Source organism: Corvus hawaiiensis, chromosome Z, assembly GCF_020740725.1.
Source record: "Corvus hawaiiensis isolate bCorHaw1 chromosome Z, bCorHaw1.pri.cur, whole genome shotgun sequence".
In the NCBI taxonomy this organism is placed as follows: Eukaryota; Metazoa; Chordata; class Aves; order Passeriformes; family Corvidae; genus Corvus; species Corvus hawaiiensis.
This window is the reverse complement of record NC_063255.1, coordinates 70,052,060-70,078,784: the sequence shown is the minus strand read 5'-3', so window position 1 is coordinate 70,078,784 and position 26,725 is coordinate 70,052,060. Positions and strand designations below refer to the sequence as shown.

Genomic DNA, 26,725 nt, shown 5'->3' with positions numbered 1-26,725 from the left:
CCGGCAGGGAGGCTCCTCGGGGAATGCCACCCGGAGTCAGAATCACAGAATTGCTCCCACTCGGAGATGATCCCCTCCAATCTCCCCGCCACGAGGGCATGGTCACCTGGAGCAGGTGACACAGGAATGAATCCAGCTGGGTTTGAATGTCTCCAGAGGGGGAGACTCCACGACCTCCCCTAGGCAGCGGTTCCAAAGCTCTGCCACTCCTCAGCGTGAAGAAGTTCTTCCTCATATTCCGGTGGAACTTCTTGTGTTTTAGTTTATGGCCATCGCTCCTCGTCCTGCCGCTGGGCATCACCGAAAAGAGTCTGTTAGTATCTGTTGGCACCCGCCTTCGAGATATTTATATGCATTAATGAGATCCCCTCTCAGTCTTCTCCACACTAAACGTGCCCAGCTCCCGCTGCCTCTTCTCACAAGGCAGAGACGCTCCACACCATCATCATCTTCACGGCTTCTGCTGCACCCACTCCCGTGGCTCCGTGTCTCTGTGCTGAGGAGCCCAGAGCTGGACACAGCACCCCAGCTGTGCCTCACTAGGGCCGGGCAGAGCGGCAGGCTCCCCTCCCTCTGTCTCAGCCGTGCCGTGTCCCGTGCCGTGTCCCGTGCCGTGTTCCGCGTCCCGGCCCGTGTCGCGGCGCGCGGCGTTATCAGCGCGCTCGCGGCAACCCCGCCCCGCGTCCCCCATTGGCCGCCCGCGATCACCTGAGCGCTCCGGTCCCGCCCTGCGCCCCGCCCCATTGGCCGCCGCTCCACCGCCGGCGCGCGCCCATTGGCCCTGGGAGCCGCCGCTCCACCGCCTCCCCGCAGCGCGGCCCCGCCCCGCCGCTTCCCTGCGCCCCGGCCTCCGCCGCGTCGGGATGAGCCGCGCTTCCCCATGGAGACCAAACGGGCCGAGATCCCCAGCAGCGTCCTGGACGACCTATGCAGGTATGGCCGTGGGGCGGGGGCAGCCCCGGGGCTGCCGTTCCGCTGGTGCCGGAGAGCGGGGAGGGCGCCTGCCTCCGCTCGGTGCGTCGCGGGGCCCGGGATGCTCGGGACACTGAGGGGGTGCGGGGCCACCCGGGCCGAGGGGCGGCTTCGGCCGTCCCGCGGCGGCCGGGAAGCGGAAGGAAGGGGCTCGCCCCGTTTCCCCCGTGCCCGAGGCTCCGCCCTCCCGAAGGAATCCGTCCTGGAAGGGCGGGAAGGCTGCCCGGGGCACCCTCTGGACCTGGTGTGGGGCTGTTCCGGCGGCGGGCCAGGAGCCGAGTGCGCGGGGGAAGTGAGAGAACATTGTAGGGATTTCTTGCGGGGTTTGGGCCGGAAAAGGTAAAACTGCGTCGGCGATGTTTGCGCAGGTGAAAGAAGAGCTGGGAGCGTGGGGCTGGCGTGACGTGTAGCCGAGCACTGATGTGGTACTTGCTGCTCGGAGGTCTGGTTTCATTTGGAAGGGGTGGCAGGGAGTCCCTTCTGCTGAGTTACCTCTGCTGGAAGGGGACGTGCCAGCGGACGGAAAGGGAAGAGCCACAGGGGCACCCTTCGGTCTGAAGCTGCCCTCTCCTGCTTGTCGCTTCTTTCACAGTCAAATACTTTTCTTGTTCCAGGGGCTTTGCGTTTGAATTTTCATAAAGCATGGATTCTGTGTTCTTGAAAGGGGGAGTTGCATTTTCCCGTTATGGTCTCAACCTCTGATCATCTGTGGTGCAGCCCTTCAAACTCTGTAATTTGTCTGTTATCCCCAGAATGTGATGACACAAACTGCATGTGATATTTGGTGTGAAATAATCCTTCTGTCTTACCACCTTCGAGGGACTTCTTATGACGTATTTATGTAAAAGAGGGAAAGGTTATTGAAGAGGGAAGATACACCACTTACTGTAATTACTGTTTTCAAATGAGTGAAAATATTTAGAAGTTTCAAATAAGTGAGAATGTTTAGAGAGTGCCACAGGAAGAAGAAGTAGAACTGCTCTGCTTGGTATTGTTTTGCACTAAATGCAAGAGTCAGAGTTTGTGATAGGCATGTAAATTTTCAATTTCCTAGATCTGGCCTCTGAAGCATGCTTGTGTTTCCATTGTGTCTCCTTTGGGCTCCCTGCAGAGAGAGGAACTTGCCTTTCAGATCCCTGCTCACATATGACACAGGGTTTAAGACTTCTTCAGAAAATCCAGAGGGGAATTGCAGTGATTACAAAACTGATACGGCCTGTTAGTGTCACTTCCATGGGGCGACTGATAGAAGGGCACATGAGTATTTGAATCTTACATTGTAATAGGGTCAGTCCCACTGTCTTACTGTGTTTCTTTGAGATACTGTCACCTTCTAGCTTCAAAATGTTGTTTTATATTATAATTGTGTTAATGTTATAATGGGTTATAAAAATATCTGTAATTTCCTACATTCTTCAATCTGTATATGATATTAGTGGGAGTTTTGGTAGAAAGTGACAAGTGATTTTTCCTCCTCAGTTACTGGGTATTGTTAAATAACAAGTCTCAGATATCCATGTCAGTTTTTGTCATGCTGCCTTGTGCTACAGAGTTGTCCTTTACTGAGTAAAGAAGTGGAGGTGCAGAGAGTTAATGTAGGTTTTGCGGCTTCTTAATACTCCCTTTGTCTTATAAACAAGTGCTGTTACCCCATCTTTTGACTTCAGGACTGTGATTGGTTCATCTAGCTCAGTAGCCAGATGCTTGCTTAGCCACACACTCGCCCTCTTCAAAAAAACATTTGAACAGCAGCTATTTCTACATCCTTGTTCCTCCCAGGGAAACTTCGTGTCAGCTTCATCCCTTCATTCCCTGCTCCTCTACCTCCTCTCCTGTGAGTAGCTCAGGGGGATGTGGAATGGGAATTGTGGTCAGTTCGTAACACATCCTCTCTGCTGCTCCTTCCCTCTTAGCTTTGCCCCTGCTCTAGTGTGGGATCACGTCTATGGGTTGAGGCTCCTTCAGGACATATCCCTCTGCTCCAGCACGTGATCCTCCACAGGCTGTAGGGTGGACATCTCCTCTGCCCCCTTCTTCTCCAACGCTGGTGTTTGTACTGTTGTTTCATGATCTTTCATGCTCATTCCCTGCTGTTTCATGCTCTTTTTTTCACTTCCTCTGCCTGTCTGGTATTTTTGTCCCTGAATACACTTCCCTAGAGGCACCACCATCTCAGCTGCTGCCTTCAGCTGTGTTCCACAGTGTGTCCACCATAAGCCCCTCACTGCCAGAACCTGGCACCTGCACCTAGAACAACCTAGAGATGTCTGTTGTTAGCATTTCAGTCACTCCAAGTAACTTAGAAGTTAACTTTTTGATTAATAAGTAGCATTCTACTTGGCTTTGCTCTTGTTCTCTAAGCCTAGTGCCTGGCATGTTCTTACTGCTCTTACTACTGCATTTTTTTTCTTTAGATTTGCGTTCATCTGCAGTTCTGGGGCAAGAAAATATCATCAACTAGATGTAAAATAGACCTTTAAGTTTTTATATTTTAGTTACAGCAGCTTTAGAGATAAGGGATCTTTTCAGTACTCAGAATAAAGCCTTCAAAAGAAATTGGGAGTGGTGCTGCCAACTGAAGATTGGGAAGTGGTAAAATGTTGAAGTGAATGGGGTTGTTTATGCAAAGGAGAATCACAGAATCATAGAGTGCTTTGAGTTGAAGGAATCTTAAAGATCATCTTATCCCAGCTCCCCCTGCCATGCCATGAGCAGGGATACCTTCTAGACCAGGTTCCTCCGGAACACTTCCAGGAACAGGGCATCCATAACTTCTCTGGGCAATGTGTTCTAGTGCCTCACCATGCTCACAGTGAGGAAGTTTTTCCTGTTATCTAAACCTGCCCTTTTTCTCTTTAAAGCCATTCCTTCTTGTCCTGTCACAACATGTCCTTGTAAAAAGCCCCTGTCCAGCTCTCTCGTTAGCCCCCTTTAGGTACTGGAAGGCCTCAATGAAGACTTGCTCCAGCAGGTCCCCATCCTCTTTTATTTGGGTTCCAATAGCTGGACACAGCACTTCAGGTGAGGTCTCACCAGAGCAGAGTAGAGGGTGAGAATCACCTCCCTCAAGCTGCTGTGCACACTGTGTTCCATCAAAAGAATGGGCTGGGAGCTCACAGTGTCAGCTCATGTCAAGATTCTCATCCACCAACACCCCAAATCCTCCTCCCCAGAGCTGCTCTCCATCCATTCTCGGCCCAGCCTTTGTTTATGTTGTGTTTGGGATTGTCCCAACCCAGGCGTAGGACCTTGTACTTGGCCTTGTTGAATGTCATGAGGTTCACACAGGCCCCCCTATCAAGCCTGCCAAGGTCTTTAAAGGTATCTGTCCAAGGACCTTTTTCAGTATGAAAATTGGGTAAGAAGATGAGAAATCTGTGAATAAAGCATACAAGGCTACAGACCCAACAGAGGAATGATAAGGAAGGCAGTGATGAAAACCAAACCTGGCCACTGATTGATGAGGGGAGTATAGGAAGGTTCATTCCAGCAAGTTTATCTGAGTAAGGACCTGCTCCTGGAAAACAGGGAAGAAGTGAGGAAATCAGAATGAAAAAGTAGAAAGAAATCAGAAGTGGACACAGTGACAAGAAACAAACCTGTTAATTGCGCTAATTGATGAGCTGTCAAGAAACCACAGGCATCACTCAGCCTGGCCTTTGCATCTGGTAGGGCTTTAGACTTGAGGGTATCCCACTGGACTGGGAGGAGTGCCACAGGAAAAGGAAAGCAGGGAGGGACAAAGTAAGGGTAGGTAGGAAAGGGTATAAAAGAGGTGGGTTGTAAAACTGGGCAAATTGGTACACTTCTATGTCTGAGCCTTCTGCCCAAGTGTCACAGAGTGTCCTATCAGACATCTTCTTAGTAAATGTTTATTTTTTCTCTATTTTTTCTTTATTGGGTAATTCCACTCTCTACTCCCTGTCTATGCGTCCTGCAAGGATGAAGTGCCAGCTACTGATGGCAGCTGTGTGTGAGTGAGGTGTCAGCTACTGGAGTGAGGGAGCAGATCTCAGTGCCAGCCACTCACAAGGAGGGGGGGTCTCAGCTCCCGGTGTCTGGGGTGGCAATGATGAGTGTCCTGGAAACCAGCTTCCGTGGGGGAAATGGTGTGAGTGGGAGGCAGAGCACTGGCAGCTGCAACAGGGCTGTGCTGTGGGTCACAGCCCATGGGCTGGGTTGGTGGGGGAACAAGCGTCTTCCCCAGACCTGTTGTGTATGTCTGCTCACTAGCAAACTTCGAACAGGACCATGTGGCGGGGCAGGGACCTGTGTGATGGGTGTGGTGGTCTGGGATCTGGGCAGGGCTGTTGGGTGGAAAGGGAGACCTGTGCTGGTACTTGGGGACCTGTGAATGTGCCTGTGAGCCTGGAGAGTGTCAAGCGTGTGATTGCACCAGTGACCTTCTGCCTCTGTCCTTGGCCAGAGTGCCTCAGAGAGTTCTGAGATACTATAACAATTCATACTTGTCAGGTTTCAAGTAAAGATACAGTATTTCTGGTTTGAGCAATAGTAGTATGCACTTTTAGAATTTAGGTGGTGGCACTCAGGAGCTGAATGCAAAAGATCTCCGTCATATGATTTAAGTTTAGTGGGGTGTATGACCTTAAATTTCTAAAAAGGAAGTTCTGCTTTTAATATAAAAAAAGAAATAAATCTTCTTCTGCTGAAGTAAAATGAGCTATCACATGGTGCTGCTTAAACTTTTATCTCAGTGACTCTATCTGTGTCTGGGCTAAAGCATTAAGTACACTTGACAAATAACCCAATTGTCCATGTTCTGTTTCAGACTGAGAAAATTAGTAGGATCATATTGAATTTTAAGATCTACATAAATTATTAGTTTACTGTGGTTTTAAGTGAAAATACATAACTATGTTTAACTTACATCCTAAAAAAAAAAAATGCACTGAAATCTCTTATCAGAATTTGCAGATGTTCTTTAATGGACTTGTAAAAATGCTTTCATTTTTGTAATACAGCCATTTAAGTAGATTGTCTTCACGCTCCCTGTTTTCACAACAGTTAATGTACTTAGCGTAGTGTAACTGATGTTTCTGAAGGAACATCATAATCCATTTTCCTTCTTGACTTTAAAAGTTGTGTTTTACTTTGTGAAAACTTTTTACTGTCCCAGTGGAACATGAGGAGGATCTGGTGGTCTGCTGGTATATGCTAATGTATTAAGAAGTGTAATGTTGCAATGTTTTTATTGTTAGCTGTATTTAATAATAGATTTGGCTAATCTTCCTCTTTTTCTTTCCCGGCAGCCGATTTATTTTGCACATTCCAAGTGAAGAGAGAGACAATGCAATCAGAGTGTGTTTTCAGATTGAACTTGCCCATTGGTTTTATTTGGATTTCTACATGCAAAACACACCAGGATTACCTCAGTGTGGGATAAGAGACTTCGCTAAAGCTGATATCCTTTTTATTACTGGGATTATTTTCTGTCTCAGTGGTAAAGTGCAAACTGAATATTGTTAACGGTATTTCATAGTATGATAATGTCAATTCATGTGTTAATGATTAAAAGTTAATATTGCTAGGTATGTGATGTTACTGGGTTCACTGCTTCCATAATTTTGTGGCACCCACAAAAGAGTGGTTCTGGACCACTTCTTCTTGGACTGCTACAGAGCTATGGAAAATGTCAGTTTCTGATATTTGAGGATTTTTCCTCATGGTTGCACTTTGCATGCTAGGTAGGTTTCAAGGATGAGCTATTGGGGCTCTTCAAACTGAACTCCACAGTTTAATTAAGTTTCAAGTAAATAGTGACCTAAATGTTGAAGTAGTTGAAGGTGGTATTGTGTTCCCCCATGGGCAGTGGTATGCATTTGTTGGAAGTCTCTGTTTGTAGGGTAGAGGATGCATTTTTACTGAATTCAAATGGTTGGCCTCTGCTTTTTTTGTTGTTTGCAAGGGCTGCTGGAATGTGTACTATCTAGTCCTTGCTAGAGGAAACTTTCTGGCTTTCATCCAGCAAGTGTTTTAGTTTTAACCTTTTTCCATATGTTCTTAATGAGAGATTGGAATATTGCTTCTAACTTTGAGAATAGTATTATCTATGGTTTCACTACCTAACATACTTATCTCTGTTAGTTTCATAATATAGATCTACCTCGAAATACCACAGCTTTTATTTTAACAGTAAACTGTAAAAATACGGTAATATTCTGTTGGTCGATGTTATGCTGTTATTTTATATATGCTTTTAATTATAAATGTATTTTCAGACAAGCAAAAGTCTCCTAGTAATTGTAGGTAGTGCAGAAAAAATGCAGCGTAATAGATGTTATATGTTCATTACTTCTATCCCTTTCTAGCCCATATTTGCCACAAATATTACTTCTGCAGTGTCATATTTTTAAGTATTCTGCTGTGGAGTATTCTTTATTGGTAGTATAATGTGTGTAATATATAATATTAATACTTTTATTAAGGATTTGCAGATTTTCTCTCAAAATGTTAGAGTTACAGATGTTGCTTATGTTTTCTCTGCATGGTGAGTTTTGATAAAATGTATTAGAATTTAGATTTCTGTAACTGTATGCCTTTCAAAATAAATTTTTTTGCATCATAAATACTGAAGATAGGATTTTGTGCCATAATCTTAACAAATGTTTGTGGGAAAAATTTACTCCCAGTTATTTCAAGCACAGGGAACTGAATTTTTTTCTGTGTCGCTCACTCAAAACTAAGAAAATGTGTTTACAAATAATACATACTCAGAGTAACTGTTACAGGGTTACTTTTTTTCAGAATTAGGGAGACCTTCCTTCAAACAAGTGCAATCTTTTTTCTTGTCTTCTTTTTTTTTTTTTTCATTTTTTAAAATTGTTTTGTATAGGAATTGCCAAATTACTTGATGTGGTCTGACTTTTAGTGTTTGGTAATTGATTATTCATAATATTTTTTACTTCCGAAAGAATATATCTTGAAAGCACTTAGGGGAGGGAATGTTTATTCTAAATTTTGAGTGAATATCTTTTGTATTCAGTATGTGATTTGGAACTGGCTTGAGTTTATCTTCCTTAACATGCTGCTGTACTCTTCAATCATTGCCCTTTTTTACTGCCTCAAGGTGAAGATGTACAGAAGGTTTTAGTTGAGTGGAAAGAATACAAAATGGGAGTGCCAACCTATGGTGCAATTATTCTTGATGAGACACTTGAAAATGTAAGTATGGAAATAGTCGTGAAGGACTGTCTAGAGGGAAGGATGGCATATGCTGGCAGAAGTAATTCTTTGTTGTTTACATTTTTCTTCTGGAGAAATTTACATTCACTGTCAGATTTGCAGAGATCTGACAGTTACTTCATATTGGTGTCTATGTACAGAAATACAATATGTGAGACAGTAAACACACTTCTGCTTGCTTTCCTTCTCAGTTTTTTTTTTATTTTTTTATTCTGAGTTACGTGATTCAATAAGAAAATTCACAGCTCTTGCTAGAACACAGCAAACCTAATGGTTTCCTTCCTTCAGGCTAAGGTATCCTTTTGGAGAACAAGGGGATGGTGGAGGGAAGACATTTAATAAAATTGGGTAGAACACCTGCATGTGTGACAGTTGCATTCCCTTGTATTTTGTAGGTTCTTTTGGTTCAGGGCTATTTAGCAAAATCTGGTTGGGGATTTCCAAAAGGGAAAGTAAATAAAGAAGAAGCACCTCATGACTGTGCTGCTAGAGAGGTAAGTTATATCAACTCCTTTAAGATAAGTGAAATTTTGCTGAAATCAGGATGTATGTGTTGGATGAAAAGGCACTTTACTTAGGTAATCTCTTTATTGAAATCACATGAATAAATAGTCTGTTCTTGCAGTCATCTTCTTATGTACCTTCTGATGCCTTTCTGATTTCCAGAATAGTAATTAAGGTTATGGCTACATATAATTAAAAAAACCCAAACTGCTTTATGTTTCAAATTGTTTTGCACTAATGTGCTAAATGAAGTGAGTACTATTTTTAAAGTTCTCTGCTGAACTGTGAATTTACTTTTCGGTATTACTCACGGTGCTTGGAAAGTCTTACGTAATTTATGGCTTTTGGCATATTAATTTCAAGGGTCACCATAACTGTAAAAAAGTGAGGAATGCGAATTTAGCCTATGTACGCTGGTCTGTATAAAGAGGCTAAGGAGCTGAGTTGGAGGCTGTAGAATTTTATGTAAAAATTGTGAAGAACTTTACTTTTCTATTTTTCAGTTATGCAGGAACAAGAATCAATGTATGTGGCAAATAAAATCTGAAAAATAAAATGATCTGTGGTATTTATTGCTCCTGGAGACCTAGATATGTAGTGAAGCTACATATTAGAAATGGCCTGTAAAAGAGTATTACTGGTACAAACTCAGTGTTCATTCAACGTAATACATCCCGAGTGTTTGAGAGAGAAAATTAAGGTGAGGGAAAGTAGTGTGATGCATTTAGTGTTCTTCAATTGGATTGAATCAGTACGTGAGAAATCACAGGGTTTTGGTTGGTTTGTTTGTTTTGTTTGTTTGTTTGAAATAACCTGCCAAGGATGAACTAGACATAGCTGCTTCAAGAAGGAATGACATGAAGTATGTCTTCCTCTTTACTTCAAGTTATGCCAGCAAAAGCATTAAAGGGGGCACAGTTATAGTGGGGGGAAAAAAATCTTTGATGGTGGTGTTAATTTGAAAAATTGATTTAGATTTCACTAGTGAACAGCACTGTTGCTATGATCTTTTTTCCATCAAATTAGATTGTTATTGTGGATAGACTGACAAATTCTTCCAGGCTTACCCGTGGCCAGGAATTGGGATGTCTGTAGTATCTGAAATAAGTCTTTCAACTGCTTTCACTGAAGTCAGCACAGGTCTGAAACCATAAGCTGCATCTGTGTAAAGTCTAACTGAAGAGATCTTCACTTGGCAGTGCCTACACAGTTCAATAGTATTTCAGAAGTTGAGGAGGACTAACCTCATCCATATTAATAAATTGCTATATGAAGGTGTAATAGAGTTGTTTCAACTTGCATTACAGGTCTGCTGTCTTAGAGAAATATAAAGCATGTAGATACTTTTTCTGTTTCTAAACATCTATGTGTAAAGGCTTGTTTTTCCCAGCAGCTTTAATGGATATATCTGAAAAATAGTCATTCCTTTGCTTGTGATAATAGGTTGTGAAAGGATAACTCTGAATACACAGACACTAATTTCATCTGACTACTTTTCAGGTGTTTGAAGAAACTGGGTTTGACATAAAAGATTATATCTGCAAAGAGGACTACATTGAGCTGCGAATTAATGATCAGTTAGCACGGCTGTACATCATTCCAGGAGTTCCCAAGAACACGAAATTCTACCCCAAAACTAGAAGGGAAATTCGGGTATGTGTTAACCTTGTTTGAATCGATAGGAACTTTGCAGAGCCTGATTTTTAAAGCCAGAAGTGTGTAAAGTAATGAACCCTCTAAGCACAATGAATGCCTCAAATGCTAGGTACCAGTGGCATCTCTGCATTGTAGGGTTTTGTGCTGACTTCTTGCAGCTCACCTGCAAGTCTGATACTTGACCATCTGTCTGACATCTGCATTCATCATGAAAACACAATAGAGCATGCTGCCAAAGTGTAATTCTCCTTTTCTCATAGTGGTGTATATATTAATAATTTCGTATTATTCCTAGTTACAGATGCTTATGTAACTATATACTATCAAGTTGTAATTAATTGGGGATATGCAAAAGCCTGCATATCAGAAGGACAAACTAAGGGTTGTTTTCTCTCTTTTATGGCTAATACTGTCCAGATTTAAAAAATAGTATATTTTAAGGAGGAGGTTAGGAAGGGGACAGAAAAAGGGGACTGTTTTGGATGTATCGTGTACCATTAGGCTTTTAAAAGGTATTGTGAAAGGGAAAGGCAAAGGCTCAGGTAGCAACACTTTGGAACCTTTGTCCCCAGTGTCTGTAGTCTTTGAAGTTTGAATATTTTTTTTCTTGTACGGCATTCAGTTTAAAACAGCTATATTTCCATGCAGATGGTGTCACTGAACTAGGCATCTTGCTTTCTAAATAGGGAAAGTAGTTGACTGGACAGGACTTAATTTTTTGCATTAGAGACCTGTTTTTCAAAATATGAAATAAAATGACATTGGAGGGTTTTTTTAAATGCACAGTAAATATTCCCCTTTGTAGAACAGTGACTCTATGCGTGAGAATGTTGAAGAGTTCGTGCAGTGACAGAGTTTTGAAGCTTTGTCTTCATCTGATCTAATGCAGCCAGGCAGGCTGGTTTTGTATTCCCTGTAGAACTATATTGAAAACTTGTTCAGTTTGTAACTTATTTCTATAATTTGCATCTTGTCTGGACCTGGGGCTTTGGGAGTAGATTCCGTGATAGAAGATCTGATGTGGATTCTTCTACGCTGTCTGTGGTCAGAATTCCTGATTTTGGTCCCCAGTCTGCAAAGTATACTATTTTACTATTAAAACTATAATGTATTAACAGTAACACAAGTCCTTTCCTATCCCCATGGTTTTTTTCTTTTATAACAAAACTTGAAACTTGCTGTCAAACTAAACACCCTTTTTACTTTTAAATGAGTATTGGTGGTCCAGTATTGATGGCATTTTAAGTAAAAAGTTACTGAAAATTTTTAAAAGTCTGTACATTTATTTATGGCAGTCCTTGTGCAGTGGTTTGGTTGGTTTGTTTATGAAACTCTTATTCAGAATTTAGTTGCTGATTTAATACCTTTCATATTTTAGGTGCGATTTCATGCAATGAGTTTGTGCTGTACCATCTGCTACTGTAGTGGCAGTCGGAAGAGTTAATTAACCTTTTGTGAAAAACGATGTTGTGGCCCGTTAATTTAAGTCTTCCATGGTAATTTTTTAATTAAGGAAATAATTGTGGCTAATACAAGTTTATAACATTCTGCTAAGGCTGCAATAGAGGGTATTTTGATTTTATTTCTTGTCTTTCTAGAATATTGAGTGGTTTTCCATCGACAAATTACCATGCCATAGAAATGACATGACCCCAAAATCCAAGCTGGGTTTGGCACCTAACAAATTTTTTATGGCAATTCCCTTCATCAGGTATGTTTGAGATGAGGCAAATGCTAGGCCAAGGTCTTTCAGACAACTTTAAATTCTTTAGATTTGTTTTGGTAAGTAGATCTTGTTGTACTTCTCCTTGTTCACAGGCCGTTGAGGGAGTGGATTTCCCGAAGGAATGGAGACTCCTCAGACAGTGACAATGGTTTTTCATCTGCAGAGAGCACACCCTCTAAGCCCAACTTGGAAAAAGCTAGGTAAGAACCAGGTCAGTTTAACACTTCTATGTTCTTTCTTATAAAACACTGGTCATACAAAGCTGCTTGTCCTTTTCTCTTTCTCCCAAGTATTCATGTTCCAGTCATAGAATAGGTTAATAAAAAAAAATACAAATGTAGACTTGTATCATAGGATAAATAAGGTGAGAACTTAATTAATGTCATGATACACAGGTGACAGAACTGAGATGATTTCCTCAGTCCTGTCTATGGGAATCAAAAAAACCAGAAGCTAAAGCAAGTAGATAACTTCCACTGTTTCAAGTTCAATATTTTTGGCACTTCTGCACAGGAAAAGTAGGGCTCTCTACAGTAGGACTGTAAAGTACTGTAAGAAGTGGCTAGCTAGATAAAACCTGTGGGGATCAGTAGGGGAACAAGTGCTGCTGGCTTTAGATTCAGCTGAGTGAAAAGTGGTAGAGCAAACCTTAAAACCTGTAGTCCCTATGAAAGGGCTCCAGTATTTTGAGCCAGGGCAACACCAACACTGGGAACAACACGACAGATGTTAATGTGGACTTGGCCTTTGTCTGTGGAGAATACAAATGGCAATGAGCATTATTAGAGTTTCCATACTAGGTTACTTAAGCTTGTCTTCCAGATTGTTCTCAAAAAGTAGAAAAATCTTTCCTATTTGTCTTCTGCTGTCAGTAGATCTGAAGTTGTGTTGTAAACTGTCTTTGTTTTGTACTAGATCCAAACTTCGCTGTAGTCAACAGGTGTTTACAGATGGCTTTTCAGGAGAGCAGTGGGTGAAGCCAAAACAGCCACAGAAGCCATACAATCATCCTGAGGTGTCTGAAGTTTTGAAAATAAAGGTAGGTTGTTTCTTACGCAAACATATGTATCTAGACTATTTAAAACAGATGTCTTTGTTCATACAGGTTTCCTCTCTAGGACAGAAATAGTAAATTTCATCACCACAGTATGCAAAAATAGAAGCATGGAATGGGGGAATACTCTTGGGAATCCTCTGATTTATCTCACACTAGAGGTGGTGGTATCAGGTAGTAATTGTGTTGTTTCATGTACAGATAGTAATTAGTACTTGCCATTTTGGTGTTATCTCTAGTGAGATAACACCATGTTTCTTCTGTATTTTTGTACTTACAGCAGCAATACCTGGGCCACAGTGTATCTGCATCACTGCATGGGAACTCACTTAACTGAATTTATTGTATAATAATTCTGTCATAGTGTAAGAGAGAATGAATAACATCTGACGGCTCTGTGGCTTGAATATGTTTGGTTAATTTCAGTGGGCTTTACTTTGTCTGCAGAAGAAGCTGTTCACATATTTTGAAGTTACTTGGAGGGAAGTTTTAGTTAGGAAGTAGGAAGTGTCAGTGCAATGATGTCCAATTCTGCCATTTAAACTCTTCCCTCTACTTATTTTGGACTTAACATTAGAGTCAGAGCCTGAGGAACAATGGCAGAAAGCAAAGTCAAGACGCTTCCAGCCAAAAGAAGCGAACAAATGGACTGCACAGTCAACCAGTTAAGCAAAACCATACCTTGGTAAGAAACATGCAGTGGCTGTGTCATTAGTAAGTTCCAGTAGTGCTTAACGAATGTCCAGGACAATGTCCTGCTGAAACAAAGTAGAGTGCATATCTATCAAGAATATATTTGATCAGAGTATTTGATACGCGTTTGTAGATGTGTAACATATCTTACTTTGTATACATACGCATCTATAGACAAGCATACTAAGTTTCAAAGTTTGCATTTTAGAAGTAATGCTAGCTGTTGAAAATTTGTCAGCTGCTTCAGTACACAATCCTGAAGCTTTCCAGCTTCCGGTCATGTAAAAGCCTTCTGTAGGGTGCAGTAATAACTCAGTGTAGTACATGTCTTATTTATTCATGTATGATGTCTTACTGTAAACATGGGGTTTTGTTATGCAACACTTAAAACGTGGTAGTGCAAATGCTTATTTATTTCCCTTCTCTGCAGCAAAAACGCTGAGATGCAGACTTGGCTTGGATGCCAGAATCTCATGTAATTTTTTAACCATACAGTAGAGCTGTTTACAGGAGTTTGTAAATTCCAGTATCACACACTTTGCTTGTTACATTCCTTTGCAGTAACTAATTGTGTTTGTCCAGTTCTTCTCAATGGGAGAAGACTCACTGGGCTGTGCTCCCTTTTATAGTAGAATGTTCTTTTGATTCCCTGTTTTTTATGGCTCTTCCGTATACTTTGTTGGCTCTTGTGCAGCAGTGAGCCCCCAATTCTCCATGCAGCTCAGCTGGCTTGTCCAGGCTTTAGTTTTTCTTGTTTACAGGCTTTAAACTAGATTCTTCCCATTCTGGCTTGTGGTTATTGCCTTCTTTCTCTTATTCATGTAAACATACAGAAACCATAAATTCGTCCTGTAAAATCCTCACTGCAGCAAGAAATGATTAGTTATGTTTGAGTCTGAGTGTAGAAGAATGAATTTACTGGCCAGAAATTTGGATGGATAGGGAAAACTGTAATGGTAATCTGTAGGATCTTCATGGAAACAAGTGGAATTGTTAATGCCTCACAGTTACTTTGTAGGTTCTTCACAGACGTTTCTAAATATTTCTCTTTCTCTGTTTCACTTGCGTTTTCATGATTGTCAGTCTTTGGAAGTTTCAATATTTTGTGTCCCAGTGATAATTTTCTGATGTAATTTGAAGGCCAGGAAACTCTTAATTTGCAGAGAGTGCAAAGGGCCGTGTTTTTTCTGTATTTGTGTACTTACAGCAGCAGTACCTGGGCCTAAAACAACTTTTCCCTGGAGAGTTCTAAGTTTGTGTCTCTAAAGCATGTTAGTTTAATTGGCAGTAGCAGCATGTTTGCAAATACATTCCCCTTGCCTTTTTTGGGACAAGCTGATTGAAGAGTGGGCTTATGCATGTACAACTTTGATTCCACACCATCATATGCAAGACCCTTCCATCTTAAAACAGTTAGAAAGTACTCAAAATTTTCCCATAAAAGTCTGCATTTTAAAAATGTTTTGTTGACTGTTAAAAGGTTGCATGCTTCTGAAAGACTTGTGGACTTGAAGCATGCTTGCTACATAAAGTAACATGACAGAATTCATGCTGGATTAGAGGTAAAATACATGAGGTGTGTCAAAGCAAATATAACCAGCATACCTTTTAGATAGATGATGCTTAAACTATACCCCTGAAAAATACAATGTAATTTCTTAATCATAAAATGTGTAATCTATGGTCATTCTCTTCACCAGAAATGTGAAAAAAGGCTTAATCCAAGAAGACTTCAAGATAACTTTGAAACAGGCAAGTGCAGTCAGAATTTTCATCCGCTGCCCTGTGCTGCAGGCTGAAGGCACCCGAATAATGGTGGTTGAGGGTTTTTCCTCATGCCAAGCTACCAAATCTTATAAAGCCATGTTTTTCCAAGGTAGTCTGAGGTTTTGTTTGTTTTTTAATGGAAAAGATACTGTTTCATGTTGGTTTTGTAATTTTTCTCCTTAATTATAAAGCCTGACTGATATACCAGGTGGCTGAGTAAAAAAGTAACTAAAAGCTAGTTTAGGAAAATAGCGTCTGAGTCAACACAGCGCTGGTAATTGAGTGTTTTTTCAAGGCTTTCTGTCCTGCTAGTAATAAGCTGCAGCAGAGTGCACACAGTTTTTTACTCACTGCTCAGAAAATAGTGCCAATGTTTTTCCTCCTTATTAAGAAATGGCTCGTGAAACAATATTATATGTGTAAAACTGGCTATTGAAAGTGTTTCCAGATTGCAGTGACTTTTAAGATTTATTCTAGCCTCTAGATAACGTGTAAATATGGCTGTTTGACTCTTCTTCTGTTTATGACCAAACATACAGGTTTGGGTATAAATATTAATTGAATATATGTTTGAGGTATGGCTTTGTGTTGTTATTGATACTTTTATTGGCAACTACCATTTAAAATTTTTCATGCTTTTTTCTCTTTAAGCAGAAGCAGCATATGAGATGTGTTGCTCCAGTGAAGACCCACTGCCAGAACATGTAGAGGGACATTCTATGGCATGCAATGGCCATTACAAATTTGCTTTTTCATCAAGAGCTTTCTTGAGTTTCAAGTTTGACCATGATGCCATAATGAAAAGTTTTGACCTCTGACAGCAAACTTACTAGGAATAAGAATCAGACTTGCCTGTTGCAGTTGAGGGGGTTTCTTATCCAGCCTTACTCTTTCTCAGGAGTTTTTTATTTTGTTTTGTTTGTTTGTTTTTAAATGCAATGCAGGGACTGACTGCTGGTTTGGAAGGGTTTGTTCTCTTTGCAGTATGGGAGTGGCATAGTCAAGTGTTGCACTTTAAATGCAGTCTAGCCTTTGTCCACAAAAGTACCTTTCCAATGTTCAGTTCACTTGTTCCTAGCTGTGCATTAGAGGGCATTCTTTTTACTTGTGTTTTATTTTTTGTGGTTTAAATTTTTTTTTTATTTTAACTTGCCGTGTGTTTTGTAGAATGTCATTGACTTTTTTTTTTAACTGTTGGAGTGTACCAGCTTGCTAACCTTTTAATTGTTCTGATGTAAATTATTGGACTTGTTAGTCATTATTTTGTAGGACATTGCAATATTAAGCAGTGGCAATGAAATTAATTCTCAGAGGACACCTCTGTCCTAGTGATTTTGAAACCAAGTTGCACATTTCAAACCTAGCCTCAGCCTGTCATCCTTTCTCTGTACTGATTGTTTGCCCCACATACCTTCCCTCCTTAACACTGATAGTTTTTGTTGGCTGGCAATCACTAGTACTTGAGTCAAATCTATAGCATGTTGACTTTTTGTACCTCCTCTTCCTTGGTCTTCGATAACGACACTCAAACTGGGTAGAACTCAGCCCTTCAAAGTGTCTAAACTCTTGTGCACTGCCCACAGCTGCATAAGAAGTTACAAAGCAGCTGCTTGCAAAAGACGAAAAGCTTAAACTTGTCTGTGAGAGGTTACTTGTGTAGAATTTATACTGAATGTAAATAAGCCTCTGTAGATCTCGCTGAGGAGGAAGGCAGGTGCATGGATAATAGAGGCATTGTGTGACACTGAACAGCTTAATCAGGCTTCCAATAACTATTCCAAGGGTGTTCAGTATTGTATTCTGTGCTGTTGTCCTCAGATCTCTTGTGTAGTGTATCTGCTGTGTATATATCCAGTAGTATTGAATTGCACTTGCAGTTAGCATATAAATGATCTAGCCTCATTTTCAGCTACAGTGCTTTCTTAGGAAAAACATGAAAGATGGGGTGGGGATGGAGGGGAGGAACAAAAAAACCTGTAAGAGTTGAGGTGATGAGCTGTTACATCACCTTCAAGTCAGTGGGTTTTGAGCACGTGCTTTGCAGTGGAGAGAAATGCACTGAAATAATTTGTCACAGCAGCTTGTGATAGCGAGCATGTCCCAGATTTAAAAATGGACCTTTCTCTAGAATAGAGGTGATTGATAACTTCATAGGTTGAATGAGCTACGCCCTTGTAGTGTATGTACATGCACTGAGTTTTTATGCAACTCATATATGTCATCCAAAACCAAAATCCTGGTCTTCCTTCAACCACCCTACTTCATCTACCCTACCTGATCTGTTACCTAGTGTTTTGCTCAGAAATAGCTTTAGAACTTTCTCCTGGTTTATTCACCTGCTTGACACCAGGTGATTTGGAACTCTAATGCTGTAAAAATTTTGGCCATGGGAGTGTTCAACTTCTGTATCAGTCAACAGGAGAAATGGACTACAGCATTTCCTCCTTCTGGAGGACAAGGGTTCTGAGGGCCTTGTTTTTCAAGACCAAATTGTGAAATAGCTCAATCTAGCTTTGACTCACTTTTATTTTCTTTTTTTTTTCTTAAATGTATCCAAAGGCCATACAATGACGAAGAGTAATTGAGAAGGTAGGATAATGCTGGAGGAGGTTATGTTATTCAGCTTCAGGTGAAAGCTAATCTTCAGTTACTTCTTTAGTGCTTTTTTAGTTGATTTCCCAGCAAAAGTGCCTTTACTCATGGTGAGGCAGAAGTTTGTATCATATCCTGAGGCTGCTACTGCCTGTGGAGTTAACAGGACTCTCCTAAGGCATAATTAAATAACAGGCTGTGGAAATCTTTTTATAAATAAGTTGACTCTTCAGATAAATTAGTTATAGATCATTTAGTGCTCTGTGAAATAATGGGGATGTTGATGAAACAGTGAACTTGGAGCATCTGTCATCTGTTTGGGAAGTCCTGTCCCAGGCAAGAGGAAGTCTTTAGAACAATTGAAGCATGTTCTATGAATAGGAGATGCTGGCTGCCCTCTGTTTACTGTGTCATTTTTTTCTTCTTAGTGAAAGGTTGGTTTAGTATAAGAGACATTGGTTGCTTCATTAAGCAACCCAAAGTGAAGCTTATACATATGTCATGATTTTAGTAAACCTAGCCTTAATGTGAGTTGCAAATAAATGTGATAAATATGCAATAACTTACTTCTTTGTATAAGGGTACCATTTCCTGTAGTAGCATTGCTTTCTGCTTTCTGCTTTATTCTAAAACTATGTAAGTGTGGTGGCATGTGATCCACTTGGTGGGCTCCGTCATGCCCTGCGCAGTGAACGTTTTGTTTACTATTTTTTGTGTTCTTATTTCATCATCCTTTTATAATTGTATTTCTAAGTTTAGAAGTACTGTTTACATTATATTCCATAAAGCAGTGAAGAAATAGCAAGTGAGATACAGGCTTTAGTTCTGTGAGTTTTTACTTTACAGGAGCTAGACACAGGGAAATAGGAACTGTTTGCATGTCAGACCCGAGAGCTGGTGTCGAGATACTTGAAAAACAAACACTGTCAATTTGAGAATGCTGCCATGTTAGGGGTTATTCAGATTATGAACGGTCAGTGTTCTTGGAATCAATTTACAGAGTAAACGAACATTTAGCAGAAAAACCTACAGCTGTGTTGTGCTAGGAATCTGGTACTAGTGTGCAGTTCCTAGTACTACATCAACTCCCTGCTTTAGCATGAGGTTTTTAGCATCTCTCCTTCTCAGAATGCTTCTATACTTTGACCTTGAACTGAGGAGTGGCCTGCCCAGTTAAGTGACTGAAGTGCTGCTGACTTCAGCTCCCTGATGTACATCAATCATCCAGGTTTTGAAAGTAACTGTATTGCACAGTTTGAAGTCTGGCAACAGTGGTTCTGGGAAGGAGAGGGGGAAATAGCTTTATTTATCGCACAATCAAGGTATTATTTTTAAACACAATATAAATTCTTTAGACCAAACATGCGTAAATAGTTTCTAATGAAATTTTGGGCCTAATCACTGTTGCAGGCTTCTGTGCTGTGCTCCAACCTTTCTGAACTAATTTGGTGATTTGAGAACAATACTTAAGTGTTTTTACCTACCTGTGGCTCTTATAGATGTAACAGTTACTTTTGAAAACAAGGCAGGCTTCAGGTCTGGCTACTTCTAACATACTTGCTCTCAGATTGTAATTTCAGATAAGAACAGAGTTCTTCCAACCTTTACTTAATGTAGTGATTTGCTTTTGCACTCATGCCATTATGGTGTGAAGAGCAAAGAGTCTACATTAAGAATCCAAACTCCACTATCCTGTGGTGCAAGACAGCACTGCTGCTCCAGGGGTAACTGGCTGTCCAGTTGTGAGGTCAGTGGGCTGCTTAATCCTCAGATACCTGGGGTTTTGTTACAAATTCTGAGCAACAGGTTTCTCTTCCAGAGGTAAAGCCAGGTGCCTTCATGTTTTAAGTTAGGAGGTTATATTCTAAATGTGTTAGGAAGCTCATAGTTATTGAGAATTAGTAGAATAGTCTCTCTTCTTGATTTAATTTCTGTAAATAAACTGATTTTAAGTCTTGCACTGTAAATGTTAAATAATCTGGTGCTTATACATGACTTCATAATTTCAAATTGTTTTTGTTATTACAGTATTTCAGCTTTTGAAACAACCAAAATTATTTAAGATATGATAAATTTATACAAACTAACTGAAGGTGCTTTTACAGTAAATTAGACTTAGAAACTTCCAAAATAGGTTTTTGTTCTTATGCATTTATAGCAATAGTGTAGTTCAAGAATGGAAGTAGGCTAAATGCTAGTATTTGCACTGTTCTTAATCCCGTATGTAAGCACTGATAGATGCAGTAGGATTTGTGCTGTGTGTGCATTTCACTTTTTCATGTAGGTTGTGAACTTAAAAGGAAGTCAACATAAACAACAATTACACTGGCCATATTCAGGATTGTATCAGAGGAACTATGCCAGATTGGTAGCAGTACAATAAAACAGAATGCTTGGGGTTTAACTTGTCTTTCCATTGAAAATGCTAGGTTCAGTGAGACAACTTTTTTTGTACAAATTCAGCTTTACAGAAGTCCTTATCTTTAAATTGTTCTCAGCTCTAGATGCTTCTGGGAAGTCAAAAGTGTCTTCAAGTCCTCCTTCAGTTCTTCCAGGAAAAAAAGCGCTTCCTTTTAAGTAACTGTAAACATTTCACAGTACAGAATGTTTAAATTTGAAAAGGTCTCTATGGATTTTATTGAAAACAGAGTATTTTGTCATTTCTAAGCATTTATATTGTTGATCAAAAGAACTAGCTTCTTGTTTCCAGTATGGGTTACAGTTCAGTGCTTTTAAGAAAATGATTACAGCTCTTGGAGCAATAATCATTTTAAAATAAGGCATTCATAGCTCTTTAAGAAAACACATCCTGCAAACAGAGTTCTCTATGACACATTTCCAACAGTGATGAGAAAAACTTTGCAAATTTTTTTAAGCCTGTTTGATCAAAATTACTAAACTGTGGAGATTTTTATCTTACTGGTGAGTTACATAATTTTGTTATGCAGAAAAAGTATGGAAAACTGCATGATTAAGAACTCCTAGCAAATACTTCTCATGCCAATACTTGCAACAGAACTTTACTGTGTCTGCATGGCAGTGCACTATATGGAAGTTGAACTTCATCCCCGAGGAGCAGTGTAGCTGGGTTTGCAAGGCACTTTTACCATTAAAAAGCAAAACAGACCGCCCCCCCGCCCCATAAGAAGGTGTGGGGTTATTAATTCAGGCAGAATGCTCGACTGGTGTTCACGTTCCAGGACCCAGATGTGGGTATTGCTTCCAAACGATGACACTTTACAGGGGAGCACTGCATGCCTTGCAGAAAACAGGAGCCAGTGATCTGTGGTATGGCTCATGCATGAAGGGTGATGTCTTCCCATTTGTTTAAAGCTCAAGAACTCAATCTGTTTTCCTCTGTGTGTATGTGGCACATCAGTGCTGATTAAGTAGAAAGTACGTACAGCTAAAGGGTTAAAATCATTACAGATTTTATTCAATTTCCATTATGTCCTTTTGAAGAAAGTTTGCATTAGTCAGCTCTTCAATTGTATTAAATAAAACCTGTAACTACCTGTAACATCCGCTGTACTGACAATGGTGATTTTGTTTGTTATGAATTGATTCAGAAACTGAAGCACACCATTTAAGAGACTACAACTAAGTTGGCATTTTCTTCTATATTGTTATTTTTTCCTCTGTAAAATTAAATTACTTTATAAATAAACTTACTGAAGTACTGAAGTATGAATATAAGGATTGCTGGTCATTGTGAAATGTGAAGCCTGTGCTACTGGTACAGGTTCTTCTTTCACTGTAGAATGTTTATGTGTTGCCTTAAGCCAGTCAGCAGCAGTGATTATAGGCAGTGCCAGGAAAGGAGTATTTTTTTAAAGTCAGTTGTAAAGGTGGATGAGGAGCCCATTCAACACAACGGAAAAAAGAACTTAAAATTATACATACTGGAGAAAGGAAGTATGTGAACTTCAATCAGTGATTTTAGAATATTTATGTAATATTGAGTATTTTGTTTTTGTTTTGATACATATAACTTGTTATTAAAAGAACTGGATGTGTGAAAACAGTTTCACATGTGCCCTTCCATTTCTATAAAGTGTTCATTGAAGCTGTAGAGGGTTTGTGGGAAGAAGTACTGATGTTCTTGAGCCCAGCTAAAACCTGTGGCTGGATCTGAGTTCTTAACTTTTCATGGCTCTACCATGTGAACTTTCCTGACAATGTCAAACTATCTCCCTCAGTAACTTTTCTTGGAAATGAGATACCTTTGTGCCAAGGTTGTCCCATTCAACGGTAAGGTGACAAGCCATGGTGAAACAACTCCCAAGGCAAAGCAACAGCATTAGAAATTTATTCAGAATATAAGAACATTTGTAAAATAAGTATTATAAATGCCTCTGTATAAATAAATGCAGTTTTTACAATTCTATATCAAATGAACACAAAATAGCTATTTTACAGCTGCTAGGAAACTAAAAGATAGCAAACATTTAAAGCTAATTCAGTAAGGTGAAAAGTTTCTAAAGTTACAATTCATGGTGTAGTATTAAAAGAGGAGAAAATTCTAATAAAACCAGTAGAACGTGACATGAATGCAAACTTAGTCACATGTGCTTTGCAATAGCTAACAGTACATTCAAGCTGGTGAAGATTTAAATGTCACAGAATTAGAAAAAAAGCAAATGTTTTTTCTGAGCACTCTGTGAAATACAAAGTTTCATGCACTCTGGTGACTTAAGAAAATTTTAAAAAGTCCAATCATTAATTCATGAATGGAGTTAGGTTGGCAAGAACCACCTCTTTCCTGCTTTGCAAATTTATTATTTCTGCAACAAGTGTTAAGAGACTTAAGTTGCTGTAACTGTTGTAACTGATAAACACTCAGGTTTCTGGTGTGCTGCTACTTCAGAGTTGCATGAAAGGAGTTTGGGTTTTTTTGGCATTTTTTCTGAGGGTTGGTGCCATTTTAATGGGGTACACTGGAGCTGCAGCTGGTTATCACTTTTGAACAGTTTTCACAATAACATTAAACCTGTGACCACTTCCCTGTTGATCTTTTCCAATATGCCAACCAATGATGCAATAGCTGCTTGCTGAGGCAAATAACTGAACTGGTGGTCTGGCAAAATATGGCTACTGCTGAGCCTGGATGGTACCAGTGCTGCTTTTTCATCTACAACCCTTTTAGGGAAAAAAATGGGAGTGGTTTACATTTACTCATGATTTGTAATTTATTCTGAAGAACTTCTAGAACATAGTTGGCAGGGAAGATACATGCTACATATAGTGAAACAGAATCAGCAAATTGTTGGGCCTGGAAAAAGGCACTGAGGATGCAGCTTTTTATGCCTCTGTGTAAGAGCATCTGATTTTTTTTATGGAAGAAACCCTTTACTGTGAGGGTGCTGAGGCACTGGCACAGGTTACCCAGAAAAGTTGTGGCTGCCCCATCCCTGAAAGTGTTCAAGTCCAGGTTGGATAGGGCTTGGAGCAACCTCATCCAGTGAATGATGTCCCTGCCCAGAGAAGAGGGTTGTAACAAGATGCTTTTTAAGGTCCCTTCCAAGCCAAACCATTCTGTGATTCTATTATTCTAGATAGGGGGAGAAAAAAAAAAGCCTAAGAGGCAGCCCAGTGCAGTAGTGGTTTCTGGTCCTCTTCAGTGAAAGGTATTTCACATGGAATTTGAGGTGACCTCATGTGACATGGGTGCTGCAGATGCCCAAGACAAAAGTGTAACTGCATTTTTGCCACAGCACAAGGTGGACACTTTTCTTTGTGTTTCTTCAGAACAAGTGTGCTCAGCTACCACCGAAGCTGATGGCAAACCACCATCCTCCTGGGGGTCAGAAAATTGGGCCAAAAAAGTGAAACATCATAAAGAGATGCTAAGCAGAACCATAAAGACAGAAGAAATCAATGTGCCTCCTCCCTCAAGAGACTCATTTGCAAAAATTTCTATTCACATTATAAATTAAGAAGTGCAATTATTTTGAGAAAGAGGACTGATCAAAACCAGAACATCACTACCTAAAAATTTTGAAATCAGCATTGTTTTAATTTGTTGTTGCAATCAATCACATGTGATGCTGGCTTTGTGGATGATGTATCAGACTCCAGAGAAGTAGGAATGACTAAGGATAGAAGACAACAGCAGCTACACTAGTAAGAGATGGGAAAATCAACCTGCTACAGTTCCAGACGTAACCAAGACTTAATAACAGTGCCATATTCTGAACACAAATTCCCACAACTGTGTTGTCTGCTTGACCTAACCCAACAGTGGGCAAAAAAAAGTCCTCTAAAAGTATTTCCTTAGTACTAGTAATGGGAGGAATAAATGAGAGAAGTTATCATAACTCTAAATACGCTAGTAAAAAACTTGAGGTGCAACTCTCAATGTGTAAAGCAAAAAGGATAAACATCTCCTGAAATCAGATTCACTGGAAATCAGCCTGGAAAATGCAAAGCAGAGGCATAACACAGCAGCAGGCTAACACAGTGAGGGAACTCTACCTTGGCTTTTTAAAACACACATAAAGCTGTTTTACATACTCTGTCAAAAATAAGCAAATTCTGAATATAACAGGTGCTATGGCAGACTCCTGTATTTGGACCCCTACAGAAATCAACCTGATCCCCATAAGTTGCTTAATGTTCATTAACCTAACAAGCCAAAATTTGCACTTCAGTCAGTTTGATAATACAGTAATATGTGATTTTAACATGAGAATGTTAGCAGTAACAAAAACTAACCTAAGAAGCTGTAAGACTTCACCATTCACATTCTGTTTGTGGCTGGATATCCATACATCTACACATTTCTAGTTTTGTGCCTGTGTATTCAATATTAAACAGGTACATTCTTTATAAGTACCTTTTTTGGTCAAAAAAAAAAGTATCAAAAGAAGACATTCTACCTCTTGATCACAGTAAGCTGTAATAAGCACAATACACATGACGAAAATGGCCCAGCTTCTTAAGGAAAATCTTGGATATAGTGTATATAGCAAGAAAAACCAAATTTTTTTACTAAGTAGTTGCAAACACCATGCAATGTAAGTACCAAGAGGTCTCCTGTAATTTCTTACCCATTCTTGGCACAGGCTGTGTGGCATGGTGAAACCCACAGCCTTTGGCCCTCTTACACACTGTAAGAGATACACCTTTATCATAATTTTCAGAGATGCAACTACACTTTCTTGGTTTTTTCCCAAATCAACAGGAGTTCTCCTACCTGATCTGCACTGTGAGCAGCAGAACTGCAAGCAGGGTGCAAAAAAAAAAGCCAGCCAGCCTGTCATCTCCCCACTGTGCAGCTGCCTGTTTGGTGGTATAACCACAACAGCAAGTCTTGAGGCTACAGTATGGACTTGTGAGCAGAGGGAGCTCCAGGACTGGGAAAACTCTCATATGATCTCCAAACTACCCAAATGAAAACCTTTAACATGAATTGTTCTGCTATGTGACACTGTCACTCACAGGACATCGATAAAATGGACGAGAAGCTGTATGAATACAGACATAACAACACAATGTAGACAATTGTAGCATGATTCAGGCACTGCCATTTTACATTATGAAACAGTCCTTAAGGTTAATACTTTTATTATCCCCATGACACCTCTCTGGGATCCCAGAGCAGGTGCTTTTAAGTTTTGTCAACATTGACAATCAGAGCTTTTAGCATTTGAAGCTACCTAAAAGTCAACCTCCAAAAGAAAGTAAGTTGTAATGGCACTAAACATCCTTTAAAGAGATGCATTTAAAGTGAAGTTTCATTGGTGTGTGGTCTGGAGTTCTCTTCTTCCAGTAAAGCTATTCTTTGTTTGAGCATTCTTACTTGGGTTTCATGTCTCTCCACCATGGCCATCATTTGTGATTCCAGTTTCTTCAGCTTATTTTGATGCTTTTTCTTTGCTTTTTCATAAGCTGCTACCAAGTTGCTGTTAAAAACACAAGGCATACAAGGTAATTCAAACTGGCTTGTTCAGAGCAAGTGCTACAAAAAATCTACCCCAAAGCCCCACCTTCAAGGAACTCCAAAGGTTGGGTACTGATCACCTTCCCAAAATTTACCAGTGCTTTAAAATGGATTAGATCCAAACCTTTTGATCCAAACCCAGATGAATGCTAATGTCCGTGTCTTTCCTGGGGAAAGTACACACCTTTACCAATAAACTGGTAAAGAAAACAAAACATGGTTCAAAGAGGCAAATGGAGGTTGCTGTTGATGACCTCTCATAGCACTGTTTGTGAGTCAAGATACCACAACATTAAACATGATTTATAAAAACATTGCATGGCCAGAATCGGCTTAGAAAACCCAGGACTGATTTTGCATTTTTTACTTTAAAAATACAGATTTACATTTGGAGGATGGCATCTTGTGCTAATTTGCTAGCTGCTGAGTAGCTTCTGTGCCTCTGCCTTGACTGTGTTGGAAAGCTCGAGAAGGGTGCTGCTTCTCACCACAAAGGCTTTCAAATATACTTTAAGGAAAACTACATTGTGAATGACAGGCTGCTTGCACAAAAGGCAGCTGCCTTGCACCATGGTCCTAGGCCATCCAAACACAGTGCAAGTAAAATGCCCTGAGT

General features: G+C 40.1%; 2 protein-coding genes across 8 annotated transcripts in view; one reads left to right on the top strand and one right to left on the bottom strand.

Moving 5' to 3' along the window:
* Nucleotides 1-819: 819 nt before the first annotated feature.
* DCP2 (decapping mRNA 2) lies at nt 820-21,854 on the top strand. 7 transcript variants are annotated; one of them, XR_007201140.1, is made up of 11 exons: nt 820-933; nt 6,243-6,394; nt 8,027-8,154; nt 8,571-8,669; nt 10,180-10,332; nt 11,934-12,046; nt 12,154-12,261; nt 12,977-13,100; nt 13,693-13,800; nt 15,509-15,684; nt 16,230-16,311. XR_007201140.1 is itself a non-coding variant. In XM_048292899.1 (11 exons), exons 1-11 carry the CDS (start codon nt 881-883, stop codon nt 16,391-16,393), a joined length of 1,254 nt encoding a protein of 417 aa, XP_048148856.1. In that variant the 5' UTR covers nt 820-880; the 3' UTR covers nt 16,394-21,854. The 7 variants fall into 7 exon arrangements, 4 of the variants coding, with proteins under 4 accessions (XP_048148856.1, XP_048148855.1, XP_048148858.1 ...); XR_007201141.1 differs by having other exon boundaries at nt 16,227-16,311; XM_048292899.1 differs by having other exon boundaries at nt 15,509-15,560; nt 16,230-21,854.
* Nucleotides 21,855-23,720: 1,866 nt separating this feature from the next.
* MCC (MCC regulator of WNT signaling pathway) overlaps nt 23,721-26,725 on the bottom strand; it is a 187,522-nt gene continuing 184,517 nt past the window's right edge. The window contains 1 exon segment of the mRNA XM_048292897.1: nt 23,721-26,071. Within this exon segment, the coding sequence (XP_048148854.1) occupies nt 25,891-26,071 (181 nt within the window). The 3' untranslated portion in view covers nt 23,721-25,890.